The sequence below is a fragment of the Micropterus salmoides genome, unplaced genomic scaffold (assembly GCF_014851395.1).
Source record: "Micropterus salmoides isolate LMB-PRFRI ecotype aquatic unplaced genomic scaffold, ASM1485139v1 Ms_hic_scaffold_7, whole genome shotgun sequence".
Lineage (NCBI taxonomy): Eukaryota > Metazoa > Chordata > Actinopteri > Centrarchiformes > Centrarchidae > Micropterus > Micropterus salmoides.
In genome coordinates this window covers 14,666,554-14,681,882 of record NW_024044459.1, presented here as the reverse complement: position 1 = coordinate 14,681,882, position 15,329 = coordinate 14,666,554, and the positions used below count along the sequence as shown (strand labels likewise).

The 15,329-nt window shown below is 40.6% G+C and overlaps 1 protein-coding gene across 12 annotated transcripts in view; it reads right to left on the bottom strand.

Annotated features, from left to right (window-relative positions):
* The window catches only part of si:dkey-21e5.1 (potassium channel subfamily T member 1), a 69,917-nt gene that overhangs the window by 23,111 nt on the left and 31,477 nt on the right, over positions 1–15,329 (bottom strand). For all 12 annotated transcript variants that reach the window (XM_038703672.1, XM_038703678.1, XM_038703679.1 and 9 more), the window contains 14 exons: positions 11,658–11,737; positions 10,156–10,261; positions 9,508–9,570; positions 9,350–9,398; positions 9,084–9,143; positions 7,301–7,375; positions 6,890–6,973; positions 4,771–4,865; positions 3,815–3,995; positions 3,110–3,274; positions 2,593–2,729; positions 1,374–1,437; positions 1,003–1,111; positions 782–890 (listed from right to left, as the gene is read on the bottom strand). In XM_038703672.1, the coding sequence (XP_038559600.1) occupies positions 782–890; positions 1,003–1,111; positions 1,374–1,437; positions 2,593–2,729; positions 3,110–3,274; positions 3,815–3,995; positions 4,771–4,865; positions 6,890–6,973; positions 7,301–7,375; positions 9,084–9,143; positions 9,350–9,398; positions 9,508–9,570; positions 10,156–10,261; positions 11,658–11,737 (1,377 nt within the window). The remainder of the gene's footprint in view (positions 1–781; positions 891–1,002; positions 1,112–1,373; positions 1,438–2,592; positions 2,730–3,109; positions 3,275–3,814; positions 3,996–4,770; positions 4,866–6,889; positions 6,974–7,300; positions 7,376–9,083; positions 9,144–9,349; positions 9,399–9,507; positions 9,571–10,155; positions 10,262–11,657; positions 11,738–15,329) is intronic.

Here is a 15,329-nt window from a genome sequence, read left to right as displayed (position 1 = left end):
GCCTGAAATACATTTGGTTATATTGTAGATATGACTGGTGTTTATGGGAAAGTGGGGTACAGTTGGTCACAAGTGACGTCATTCAAATGCATTATTCTCAGATAGATGAGAGATAGATAGATGAGAGATAGATAGAGAGAGAGAGAGACACACACACACGCGCGCACTGTCATTTAGGATGAGACAAACGTGTTAACGTATACCTTCCCAAATCTCACAAGGGGGAGAGCTAACATTGTTCCATAGCAGCTTCGCTGACAAGGAAGCCTGCCGATGTGTCCGCAGACATTTTTTTGTTTATTGGCATTCTGAGTGCTGGCATTCAGGCCGATGACGAATATCTCCAATTGCCAGATATCAGAATTAATCAATCAATTCGTAGACCAATAAATTGTTCTATCACTAGTTTTTTTTATCTGTTCAAAAATCCATTGGTAGGCAAATTGGTTACCGGTTTCCAGTCTTTATGCTAAGCTAACCATTTCAATATTCTCATTTAACTCATAGTAAGAATGCATTTCCTAAGATGCCAAACTAATCCTTTAAAAACTGGTCAGCAAGGTTTAATTCAACCAATTAGATTACTTTGGCTGTGAGTGCACGTTCTTTTATTTGATCAATTTCAATGCCCCAAACTGTAATCACCTCATGTGTAATCCATGTTTATGATTTTGGTAAGACCATTCCCAGGACCATAATGACAGTGGGTGTTGGATTTCAATGCAAATACATAAATGCTTATATTTATTGTAGTAATAGTAAAATAGTAGCGTGTACTCACTGTCCTCTGGAGGTATGAACCAGGAGTGTGACTAAGGTAGACGTGGCTGGACACACACAGTTCAGTGCCAGCATGGCATACTTGAATTCCTCTTCACATACGACATGATCTGATTTAAATGGACCAATAATACAGTATGTTAGACTTAGAAGTGTATGTATAAGAAAACAAAGGCAAAATAACTGTAGGTTTCTGTACGTAGGTAGTGTCCCCACACTTACCTGCAAACTTAACGTGGAATTTGTTTTCTGGTTTGAGAATTTGAACGTAGAGAGGGCAATTTGGTGCAAAGTCTTTCGCAGCCCAAGCCCTCAAAATAGTCTGGTGATCCTATGGGAGAAGAAATGGTTCTATTTTACTCATGCAGTGACTCATTTGTAAATGCAATCTGAATTTTATGGACCATAAAGTTTGCCTCAGTGACTCAATGTGCTCTCAACACTGGAAGTTCCAATAGAATCACAACCTCCAATGTCCAACTCTCTCTGCTAATTTATAAAGGATGTAGAGTGGGAAGGGAAACTGTGCCATTTAAATTATTCTAATTGTGAAAGTTTTTATACTGGAAACAAAACAAACTGATGTGACTCACAGCAGCAGTTCGGTCAACCTCGTTCCTGCTGCTGAGGATAAAGCAGGCCTCAGCATCGTCCATCCTGAGGATTCAGAGAGAGACAAAGAGAAAAGAAACACAGACATGCAGGTTCACAGGTTGGTGACTGTGAAAAGGACATTTAACCAAATGTAAAAGTCATTATTTAAAGAGATATGTATTTTAAAGAAAAACTAGGCAAGGATAAGTGCTAATGTCCTGTGACAAAGGCAAAATGTGCCAAAACAGTCTGCTGCTGTTTGACATTAGGGTGCAGTGCTAGCGACACGAGAGGGGCAGAGCTCATTCATTTGTGACAGCAGACTTGCACGTTCTGTGAACATGAAGAGAGCCAAAATGCAATATGATTCCAAGGAAATCTTTCAGCACAGCAGGGCTCAAGCGTGTAAGAGGCTTACCTGGATGGGTGACTTCATCGATTACATGTCAGTGCGTGAAATTGCTATAGCATCTAATCACCTGCACAAGTTTGCACACTGAAGAGGGACTCTTGGAAGGGATGGGACAAACGTATGGCTTGATTTCATACTATCATGTGTGGGTAAGTATTTAGACCCCATTTCACTGGGATCACATCATAACACGGCAAGCGATAAAGAGCAGCAAGATCCCCTGAAGCAAAAGTAAAACCATGAATGGCTCGCTGGTGCTGCAGTGTTTTATAGGGACAGAAAAAATTAACAGGTCAAACACATTTCAATGTGATCTATCACAGTTACTATTGCTGGCCTTTGATGTGAACAGACAATCAATGTAGAGTGAAATCCAATTACACTGATGTCAAGCAGAGGGCAGCCAAATGGACTTGTAAGGATCTCATCCTGCAACTGCACTTCAAGGACAAAGTTTTAAATGAATGTTTAGATTTGTGTCCAGAATTTAACATGAATAAAATTTAGACTAGATTATATGCTTGACTGAGACTCAAACCTTTCAAGAACATAACATTTACAAACTAAACATTAATATTAAAATTTGCACACATGGGCAGCAATTCAGAGGTCTAGAACCAGATTACATCAACCAACAGTCAAGATAGGAGGCAGTCATTTCAATATTTTGGTGCCTATACTTTTATAAAGATAAAATCAGAGATGACTGCATCTGCTTAAATGCAATGTGGACACAACAACATGCATGCATTTATGTTTATCTGTATCTGTTAGAATGTAAGCATGCATGCCATGCTTTCGCTCACTTGGCCCTCATCAGGTCCTGGTCTTTGAGGGCAGATCCTTGAAGGTAGATGACCCTCTGGGACCACAGAGGGATTTGGAGGATCCGGCGAACCTGAATGTCAATCTCCGTTGGACACAGGATCACCACATAATAGTCCTGCAAAACAAGGGATATACTATTTATTTAAATCATGCAACAGGCTTTATATAATGTATGCGGGTAAAGGGTAAAATTGGCAAAACATTCTTTAAACCTTTTTAAGTAGCAATAACTGCGGAAAGTCCCCTCCATACATCTATACTGCAGATCCCACATATATTCCACAGAAATACTACACAAAAAACATGAATCTATTGTCATTATTTATCATATAATCATTCCTATGCTGATGGCAGCAAACTGTAAACAAAACCCTCACGCAAGTCAGAGAAACTACAAAGGGGAAGTAGAAATTCAAAGCATGCAATAAAAAGTGGGGCATTTATACACACTACATAGTCTCCAACTTACAAATGCCAATGTTTTTGTTTTGGTACCTGTAGTCTGGGATGAGCGTAGAACTCATTGAGGAAATCCATCAACAGGTCAATCTTCAGTGAGCTGACACACAACACCACATGCTTCTCTGTCTGCGCCCGGTGGCGGCTGTAGTTCCCTCCTAACTTCTGGCTCTCCATCCACAAGTATGCAAGTTCTTCAAACTGACACAAAGACAACAACATCAATGTGATCTCAAATGCATCTACAATTAAATAAATAAATCAAGATAGATAGAAGAGATAGATTTGCTGTCTGGACACAGAAGGTGAAAGCACCGGAGTGAAAACCGCTGATGCACTAGTTTGCAACAGCAGTTAATTTCTGTTTCTCACCCCATTTGCTCTGCAGGGACAGTGAACAAATCACAACAGTTGAAGGGATGAACATGCCTGTGGTCTTTAAAAATAAATAGCACAGTGAAAAGGTGGATTTATCATGAAGCAAGTGTGAGCCAGCATTACTTGGCTTTAATTTTGAGCGAGATTGACAATTTGGCTGCATAAGAAGTCTGCAGGAGAAGTAAGCACCTTTATAGATTTATATTTGCTGTCAGCCTGTGATAGCAGCACGAAAATGGCATTTAATATTTGATGATTATCCTACGAAGGTCAGCACTAGATGCAGAACATCAACGAATTGCTGATGATTAGACAGGACCTAATACGAGGTTTACTTAAGTTAGTTTGCCCTGGAGTCATTACCTGCAGTGGGAGCACCACCAGTGCAACGCAGATGAGAATGACCACCAGCAGCTGGGAGGGCCAGATTTGTGGCGTGACATCCCCATAGCCCACAGTGGAGAAGGTGACGATGCAGAAATAGAACGAGTCAAACAGGGACAGGTGCTTCCCGGCTCTCTCTAGATGCTGGATCCCACAAGCTCTGCAGAAAGATGAGAATTTCTACAATGACGTGATGGTGTTACATCATACATGTCTCCTACGGTTAAAGATAATTCAAATGATACATCTGAAGAGATACTTTTCCAGGGTAATCTGTTTCAGGATTGTGTTTTAGCCTGGTGGACTGGATGTCAAATCCAATATGCCCAAAATCAAAGGGCACCGGAGTCAATCCTGCTCAGTATGTCATTTAAAGTGACACTATTGATTGCTCTGTCGTTTCAACCTCACTGCTTGTACTAATTAATTTATTTTGTTTAGTTTTTTCATTGATAAGTCGTAGATTTAGTGCAACCCTGAGGGGAGAGGGGAATGAGGATGTCTAACTGGACAGTGTGGAGTGGAGCTGCTGGGTGGCACCCAGTCACAAGAAGGCTGCCCAAGAGCTAAGAAGTGACAGCTTTAATTAAAATGAATTGCTACTATAAAAGATGAAAGACAAAAAAATGAAGAAAAAAAAAATTTGAATTACATTTTCCAAATTGTCCCCAGTGGCCCCACCACGTGCCAATAAAAGTTTGCCACGCCAGCTGTATAACTACATTTTCAATCTCTACTTTTACAACATATATATTGTCTTCTAAACAATCTAAGGCCTGCACACTACCAACTGTGTCACAGATATTTTGTTCTTGGTCTTGCAGTAGACAGTTAAGGAAACAGATTTTGCAGCAGGGGTCAGTAAACAGGCTTGCAAGCCCCAGTGGTCAGAGATGCATTTCTGTGAGTAAGAGAGAGAACAAAGGTTTACTCACCCAGTGAAGACGAGACACAGTAAGGTGCAGATGAGGATGAACACCTGGTTGAACATGGCAGAGTGGGTCCTCTGGATGGCACGATGGAAGTCATTCTGGACAGAGGAAAAGAGTTAATTACACTGAACAAAATTATAAACTTTTGTTTTTGTCCCCATTCATCTTGAGCTGAACTCTAAGACTTCGGTCTGGACACCGGTCAGTTTCTGGTGTGACCACCATTTGCCTCATGCAGTGTAACACATCCCACATCTCAACATCAGGTTGTTGATTGTGGCCTGTGGAATGTTGGTCCACTCCTCTTCAATGGCTGTGCAAAGTTGCAGTCGGGTCGAAACCCTGATGAGGACGACGAGCATGCAGATGAGCTTCCCTGAGATGGTTTGTGCAGAAATTCATTGGTTATGCAAACTGATTGTTGCAGCAGCTGTCCGGGTGGCTGGTCTCAGACGATCTTGGAGATGAAGATGCTGGATGTGGAGGTCCTGGGCTGGTGTGGTTACACGTGGTCTGCGGTTGTGAGGTCAGTTAAATGTACAGCCAAATTCTCTGAAACGCCTTTGGAGACGGCTTATGGTAGAGAAATGAACATTCACGGGCAACTGCTCTGGTGGACATTCCTGCAGTCAGCATGCCAATTGCACACTCCCTCAAAACTTGCAACATTTGTGGCATTGTGCTGTGTGATGGAACTGCACATTTTCAGGTGGCCTTTTATGGTGGCCAGCCTAAGGCACACCTGTGCAATATCCATGCTGTCTGATCAGCATCTTGATAAAATTACAAAATTTTTAAGTTCTTAATAAAAAAAACAAAAAAAACCCCCAAAAACATTTGCTAGAAAAGGTCGTTATATATCGTATATTTACTAACTGTTTAGACTTTCTTTGAGTGTGTACACTATATTGGTGGATACAACAAGAAAGGTCTGGATGCAAATGAACACTATGTCCAACTGCACAATCCTCTCCTCTTTACTACAATATTTTAGTATTATATAGTGCTTTCCTCTACATTAGCATTCTGTCCGTCTTGATGTAGGAGCTCACGACTCATTTTCAGTTGCACCTTGTTAGCATGTTCTGCCTGCCACCGCCTCCCTTCAACGCCTCTCCAAATTGTCACTGCTCTCTCTCCATGTGCTGGTCTGCTTGGCCACAGATTCTACCATCTGCCCAACTACCGCCTTGGCATGAGGCTGTTAACTCTGTAGTTGTCTCATCTGAATCACAGCAAGAGCACACGCTACACCAGTTGGATAGCATTTAATTGCTTTGAATTCCATGTACAAGTCACTTTGCACCAACAGTAAATCCTGGACAATATTGATACTACAACACCAGAATTCTGCGCACCAGGCATTTTTATCCTTTCTGTTTCTATGTTGAATTGCTTTGCAGTGTTTTTGTTTTTCCTGCACTTACCCCTTTTGATGCTATGGCTTGCCTTGCTGTTCGTTCTGCTTTTATTTAAAATAACCTGTGCCCTCCCCAATAAATGTAATTTAACATTTTAATTTACAGTATAGGAACAGGAAGTATTTGCACGCTTTGCAGTTACATCACTAACCCCCAGCAACTGCAGCTGGTGGGATAATGAAGATCAACACACTGAGAGTAATAGCTAGTTCTCTGTGCAACCATCCATTCAAGATACATGCCAGCGGGTCTGTTCAGTTTTAAATTAAAAGTTAGCAGTCTGAGTTAAATAAATTTTTTAGATAATCGTGAAAAAATGTCTTCTACCCGAGCCCCTCTTATCTTTTCTCCAAACAAGAGTCCACTCAGTTCACCTGAGAAAACTAATTAGCCAGCAGGCTAATTTATCAAAGCAACCAGGGTTAATGCCAACAATGTTCGATACTCTACTGTATCTAATAATACTAGCTTCAAAAAGATACATTGCTAGTGCATGAACCAGAAAGAAAGGAAGAAATTAGCCTGCTCAAGTGGATATTGTTCTGACAGCTAAATTGTATATACCCATCAGCCCTTACAGCCAGTGTTACTCATGAGCTCAGGACCACCAATACGGCTTCCACAGGATGGATGTGCCTTCAAAGCCCTTAGTGGTGCTACAGTTTGTACAGTACAATAAAAACATTATTGAAAATACTTACGATCATGTTCTCCAGGGCACCTTTGGCTAGCCAGCAGTTAAGAAATACAGGGACAAATATGTTTCTCAGTGGAGCCCAGAAGATCTTAAGAAAGAAAGGAAAGCAAGACGGAAGACATTAAGGGTCAAATCTGTCCGTGAAATACTAATCAGTTAACATACTTGCGAGACAATTATCTTCAATTCCTCAGTTAAAAAAGAAAATTAATATTCCTTGGCAATGTTTCGTTAAGGCTGGCTAGATGGGAAATTTTTAGTCTGGGATGAGGGCCACATTACATTGGGCATTCACAATAGGTTATTGCCTTGCTCGGGACAATCCGACACCAAAATGACCTCGAGCCTAAATTAAGGTACATGTGATTTTTTGTGGAACAGATTAACTGATCAGTTATTTAAGTTTATTACTCACCGTGATTATAAATGGCACTGTGTTGATCATCTCCAATATGAAGGATATCTGGAAAATCTGCTCCCAAATGTTCCCCTAGAAAGAAAATTGATGGGAAATAATTGAATGAACCAGCGAGAGTGTTTTTGGGAAAATGAAATTCTAGTAATTTAAACCATTGGAGGAAGTAACCTGTGGCAAGAACACAATGTTTTGTAACAGACAACACAGTTTTGCATATTGCGTGTTGTCCATTTTACACTCCAATTGGGTGAGAGAAATAAAATGAGACATTTCTTTTGGTATAAAGAATTTTTGTGTTGTTATCATTACTATTACTAACATAACCTTTTCTAATTAAATCTCTCTTCATCATAACCACATTTTTTGTAGAGTTTACTACTATATGCTGCATTCTCTGCGTTTGCTTTTAGACAGGTGTTGCTGAATTCTGTATGCAATAAGGACCTGAATTAAAGAAAGCTAGATATAGATAGGATATTACCAAACAACAACACTAGTTTATTTAAAAATTGGCATTGGCAAGGTGTAGACTTTAAACTTCAGACTTTAAAAGGCCAGATAATACAGTGCAGCATAGTTTACAAGGTGTAATTCAGTGGTGGATTCCCACTATGATGGAGCTAAAAACCTTACTAAAGAAAATAGACAAAGATTTTACAAGGCAATTTTATCACCAACTGAAGAAACCAATACAATTTGAACATTTGCTTCCCATAAAATAAATACAATAGGAGTCCCTAAACAAACACTTGAGAACAAAACACATGGCAAGACATAAAAAGATAAAGACATAAAATTGTTTATAATAAAACCCAGACAAAACTTTAGAGCATTTCCACTCGGGAAGGAGCTGTAACCTATGAAACAATACATCTAAGAGACACTACCAGTCTCAGAGCAGCAAACTAATAATTCCAAGCAAAGATGAGCTTCTTTTGAGACTGGCGGTACTTGAGGACCCTGGACCCTGGCAGACTTGATCTACAAAATCTGTAGGTGGTGTTAATTCAACAGGTGTCTTCTTCATATTTGGCCCCCATATCCCTAAATCCCAAGATAATTTTTGCCTTATTGTGTTCATATGCAAACTGGGTCTGATTTTCTTTAACGTCTTGATGTCTAAATAAAGTGGGTAACCGGAAAACATAAACACCTGAGTGTACTGCAAACTTCTAATGGCTGCTGATGCTGTATCAGAGAGGTTATGGTCTTTGGCCACATTTTGGTTGTATTTCTAGTGATGTATTGGACTGCATTACATTATTTTAATATGTTGTTGACCTTATTAATATACTGTATAATAATGTATATGAAGGAGCAAACATCTCTCTGCTTATCCCTGCTGAAAGAATCTCACACAAAAACTTCTATTTTGGGAAACTTGAGTTAATATATTGTATTATTATTACTGTATTATAGAATATATAACACATAATGCTGCCATTCATTACTTGCTTTAAATGCATACGAACACAGGACAAAAGTGAATCTTTTGATGACTCGCATAGAAGCAGCAACAGCAGCCCTTCCAGTCCTGCATACCTGTTTATATAACTTGTTTCTGACACAGAGTGCATGATGTCAGAGTCTAAAATTAGCGGCAAAAGTCTTCCAGCCACATGTCTCTGATACAGTAGGTGCCTTGGCACTTTGACTGGACAGTGAAAGCTGTCTGCCCATGAGAGAGGACCAACAGGCAGTGCTGGACTTTGATCAGACAGCTGTAAGACATCAGCATGGATTAAAGAGAGAAACTGTGCACTGTGGACCAGTTCCTTACCTTGTAGCTGAGATATGTGATAAGCATGGTCTCCAAGAAACTGATTAAGGCCACTGTCACCTGGAGGAGAGAGGGGGTGGGGGGGGGAGAGAGATAAATGAACTGCAAACTAATCTTTTCTGGCTGCTCAGCCTTCACTGAGGAACTACTGTGCTCTACAATGCTTTTATCTAATACAAGGCTGCTAGTGTGTTTGGGTTGCATTGAAATTCAGTTCATGCAGAGGAATTTGATTTATATGCACATTGGAGTGTTACTACTCTCACCTGTATCGCCCATACAGGAACCCGTCTGTTAACCCAGAAAATCAACCCCCTGTCAAAAACCATAAGAAAGTTTTTCTCACTCTTCAGTGCATCTCCATTTTATTGCAACACAGAAAATGAACACACTTCAGTTTAATACCATTCTGACTGAAACATACCAGTTGATTTCTGTCGACTCTGCTGTATTAGTCCAACTGTTGTTCCAACATTGACCAAGTGCACTGCAAGGAAAAGGAGTAACAATGGAAACACAAAAAAGGTGTGTGTGAATGTTTGTGCGGGAGTAGAAACATACCCAGTGGGAAACATTTCCATCGGTTGGTACGTTGCCATAATGAACAAACCCAACGTGTCTCTAAAAGCTGCTGGCAGTGAGCACAGTGCAGATAATCTACAGCTTCCACATGTCTGCACAGAGGGCTTTGCTCTTTTTTCACTTGTGTGCACATTTGAGTCCATTCACAGCCCATTCTCACCTGGTCTTTCCTTACTTTTCTTCCCTCAAGCCTATGCTTAAGCTACATCATTAAGGATGTTCTAAAAATATTTTAAATAGTAGTCATAGTGATGTAACGGAAGAATATACCATTGAATTAAAAAAAAGTGAGTCACGAGTCATGAGTGCATACTGATCAGTGACTGGGGCTAATCACCTTGAATTACAGCAGTAACAAACTTGGTGACGACTAAAGAAGGTACCACTCCACAATCATGATATGATGACAGATAGCATTAAAAGTGATAAGAAGACAGAGAAAAGAGCCACATCTAGAAAAAACGGAAAGTATTCTGTCTCTTAGTCTTACCATGAGTTGCCATTGCTCTCCTTGGGGTTATCCAGACTGACTCTCACTATGTAGAGGGCACAGGTGAGGATCTTCAATGAGAAGTTGAACAGGCGGATTCTCAGACCTGTGGACCAACAAAGACATATCATTTGACTTTACTCAAAAACTGGTCTGGCTTCACTTAAGTGACGATCGCCTGAAGATGAGTTTGTTTACGTCTCTGGTAATTTGGTCATTGGCTTCACTTTAGAGCTCTGCACGCTCTCTGATCATTATCTCACACGTTCACACTTGTCTACCATCTAAAGTTCAGACCCTCCAGTGTTATGCCCACCTCTGTGTTTGCAGCCAGATCCCACCTCAATAGAAAGTTGAGAACAGCTGGAACACCAGTTGTTCATGTGCATAAAATGTCTTAAATGAAAGGCCTAAAGAGGCTTTATTTGTCGAAACTCCTGAAGCGTGACTGATGCAGTTCCATGCTGCTCTGGCACCCTGTCACAATGAATTTCCTCTGATGCATAACTTTCCCAACCCTCCAAGAATAACACAAAATAACACCAGCGCTTTTATGGGCTTGTAATATGACAACGCATTACACAGCAAGATAAATGAATGGTGGGATTGCACAGAAATAGCTGAGAAGGATAATAATGTTTGAGGAATCACAATTTCCTGTTTGAATAAGTGCAGGCATATGCTGATAAGCACCCACACAATTTGCACCGCTAAATATGCAAAACAGAAACTTGGCTGCAGAAATGCTTGCTCACCAGAGGGTGGTGCTAGTTGTATTACCCATTTCCAATCAGCCTTTGCCGCTACCTAATCTCTCGTGACACGACCTCTTCAGATGAAGCCAGCATCAATGTTAAAATGATTTGAAACTGGACAAACAAACAGCGCTGCAATGGGAGAGAACAAGAGACCCCTGCAGCCAAGTGTGACATTTTCATTAGACTCTGTTGTGTTATGTCAAACACTGTGGTGACTTTGTGACAATCACAGGTTGAAGGAAAGACAACAGAGCAATGTCAGTGCTTAGGATATGTCAACGACGTGTTCTAACTGACACATGGAGTTCCCATAGAGTACATTTACAACTAGTTGGAAATGACTGGATCCCAGACACCAAGCACAAAACCTCTGAGCTGCACCACTGTCTCTTTCAGAGATGCTGTGCATTGCCAGTCTTATCTCCTATTGAGAAAAACACTACAGCCCTGCCTCGTTTCCCAGCAAATGAGCCACACTCTACTGTTCTTGCTGGGCTTCAGCGTGCACACCCATAAAACACAGCATTTTACATAGAGGCAGTTAATGAAATAATGAAACCCCAACAGAGACAGAAATTGGATATGCAAAATTGGATATGATAACGCTGACTTCAATTTCCTATATTATGCTTTATATGTTCATTTAGCTCTGAGCATATGTAGTGGCAGCAAACTTGTTACCATTTGCATTATGGGAACAGTGGAGAATGGGGTGGAGGGAGGCTCCCTGTTGGCTGTACTTACTTGACCTTTGGTTTTTGATGAAGAAAAGCTTCAGCCTCTCTTTGAAGGTGTTTTCGTTCACATAGAACTCCACCTGAACCCTGTGGGGCACGACAGTGGCATGATGTCAGTTTAAATGTATACAGGTGAGCCATGCACACGGCACATCCCGCCAACATACACACACACACACACACGACCAGAAAACATTTGCCTAATGTGTAAAAGTGTAAATCTTTACATCGCATGATATAATAAGGTGTGGGACAAAGCATCACTTAGAGTAAATGTAACACATGACAATTGCTTTGGTCCACGCACATTCATACATGTAATCTTGTTTGCATTCAGGCTACATGTGCAACATTGAACAAAACACACCAAATCAGCCTTGTCGTTTAAAACAATCAGCCTTACAAGAACTGTCCATATATAAAATAGTCTAAAATAAGCAAAGTTGTGATTTGGACCAGAAAATATCAAAGAATAAAAAACAGAACTTAGAATCTGAGCAAGCATTCGATACAGACTTTTGATACAATTCAGTTTGATACTTAATGCAAGGATGCATTTCAGTCAGTCCACAAAATGTATTGAAGTTTGACAAGGCCTTAATTTGCATCCTGTTATTCTACAGCTATGCCTTACATTAGCACATCCCGGAAAGACCGTTGGTAATGTTAATTGTGCCATAGCCATAATGGTGTTTGGTGAAAGTTTCCAGTATAAAAGCATAGTTTTATGCAAATCTAGCACAGAACAAAAAGCTGTGTAACTCTCCCTTCTGACTTATTCCCACCATTTACCATGAGTTATTATGTACAGTTCCCCTTAATAATGCAACAAAATCAGTCAGAAATGCATATGAGCTTGAATCCTAATGGCCTACTTTTTCATACATTGACATTCTCTTAATGGCGCACTTGCCGTGATGCATATTCATACCGTAGAGACATGACAAATACCGACTTTAACCTAAAGGTAAGGGTTTTAATTGCTCTGCTGAGACATTAATCCAAATTGATCAATTTGTGCATGAAACAGGTACCCAGGAGGGTTTAATGATTTCTATTTGCTATAGTACCCAACCACATAGTCTGCAATTGTTTGCAGTTTGTGCAACAGTCTATATCACTTGGTTAAAGACCAAGTTTTTTTACATAAATAAATGAGCATGTGAACGGGCAGCCTGGTTTATATTCACTAACACAAAAGCGTGACTGACAACCATCTCCTAAAAACAACAGCACATGAAATCAAACAGCTATAGTTCCTCACTTAGTTTAATAGGCTTGACCAGTGATCACTTAAGCATGAATGATGATGTAACTATTGCGACAGGTTAGATGAATGCAGGAAGTGCAACAGGCCTATTAACAGCATGGAGGGTTAGTAACAATGGCCTTGCGTCTCCAGGAGGGACTTGTCTGACAAGATAAGCACAGTGTGCAAAAAGACAAGGGAGGAGAGACCAGGAGGGCAATAACGCCAGCCAAGTCATAAGGGAGGTATGTATGTGGAGACAAAGAGTGTAGGTGGAAGAAAGAACATAAGATTTGTACCATCTTCCAGTGGCTCCCCTCTATTCCTCTTCTGGCTATATCGCCATGGATACAGCAAGGCGGGAAATGTTCAAGTGTCTTGCTGTTATGAGTTTCCAGTACAAGGAATTAGCCATAGCTATCCACACACACACACACACACACACACACACACACACACACACACACACCCCTATATGTAAACCACATAAACCAAGTGTATTGATTGCTCACCTGAGAAGCAGTAAAACACTGTCATAAAGAATAATGGTGGCAAATCAGGCGATCAATGCTCAGACCCATTCAGTCTCCACTGACACAGCTGTCAGAGCAGACATGGACAGCAGAGCTACATAGGCTTCATGTTTACCCAGCTTGTCTACAGGTACCTGCAAATACATTTAACATAGAAAGATATGAACAAAGCAAAAACTGAATTGTGACCTCAAATAAACGCAGTAATACATTGCCAATTGTGTTATTTTACATGAGAATTGCGTTGGCATGTCTGGGAAAAAAAAAATCCTACTGATTTATGTGTGTATGGGTAGGGGTGACAACCTTGTAGTAGCTCCAGTAATTCAATATGAGGGTTCCCTGCTTATCTGAATGCAAGGTGAAAAACCTGCAGTGCAGTCTGTAAGTATTTGGACAGACATATCTGTTGTGTTCGCTCTGTTCACATTTTATTTAAAACAAAACAATGACTATGAGGTTAAAGTGTTGACTTTTAGCCATTTAGTTTTTATCCATCAGCCATTCAGAATGTGTGACAGAGAGTCAGTAACTACATGATCATAATGATCGTTATCAGTAGCAAAGTGTAACCTGAGAGAAAGATTGAGTGTAGTGGGAAAGACCTGGAATCAAGCTTTCAGTGTTCGTCTGACACACACACACACACACACGCGCCAGTGATAGGATTACAATTTGATGCACCCTTGCCTGAAACACAGAGAGACTAAAACTGCTTTGTAGACTCTGTAAATAAGCATAAAACAGCTTGTTGACCTCGAGATAATCTGCCTGACAGATGCCTGCTTTCATTCTAGTGATGGGGAAAAAAATATTGTCCTACAGCCACCAGATGTTCTGCACCATATGGAATATGTGTTGCAGGGGCAAGTAAGTGAACATCAGTATCAGTTATGCTAGTGCAACATCACCTGGGGCTTAGATGATCATGGAAACTCTGTGGGCGGGGGGGGTAGCTCCAAAACATCTCAGTCAAGATATGGTGCAACTGATGCTTCTGCAGACTCTGATCAAATCTTTTCCTGTTGAATCCTGTTGTATCTGGTTTTGTAGAAACACATTACATAGTGCACGTGCTGGCACAGCAGCAAATGTAGACACGTTATCAGCCCAGTTATCTCTGACCAATCAAGTTGCTTGAGTTAAACAGCATGTTGTATCGTGGTTTACGAGAAGCTCCAGGCTTAGGGGAATAGAATCAGAATCAACCAATAATACTGCATCATGTCTTGTAAACACTATGACAAGAGTCTTTCCTATCATAGCCTGAATAGAGTTTTATATTCCCCCCCACACGCCGTGACAAAGCAAACAGTTGAAAATAGAAAATTCCCCATGCACTACCCTCATGTGCCTGATATAAAAGCTGCTGGGATTCTAAAAATATTGCACTTGGACATAAATATTCAAAAGCTGTGGCATCTTTCTCTGCTTTGGATCTAAATCCTGGTGAAGGTACTTGTCCAATAGCCTCATTACAGTGCAAAAATAGCTGAATGGGATTCAGGCCACACTTTGGCTGTGGTAATGGTTAAAGTACTTTGTCAAATGATACAGAAGGCAGGTACCTCAAGTGGGAAATGTTATAATGAACACAGGGGGGGGGGATAATCACTAGCTGGGTGTCATGTGGACTGACAGGATGTAGCAGACTACAGGTCCTTTCTGGTCCTCTGAGACCAATACATTCCGTAAGCTGCAGTGTAAGTTCATGGAAGTCGTGGACAAGGTCCTAGCTAGTTTGTACTGTATGTGCACATGATGTGTTCAAGGACCCAGACAACCCTGAAGCATTTTGCTCTAGCTTCATAAGTGCACTGCAGCAGAATTTGTTATAGTTTAGCCTTGATAAGCATCTCATAGACGCTGATTCAAAGCAGTTGTCTGTCAAAAAGTT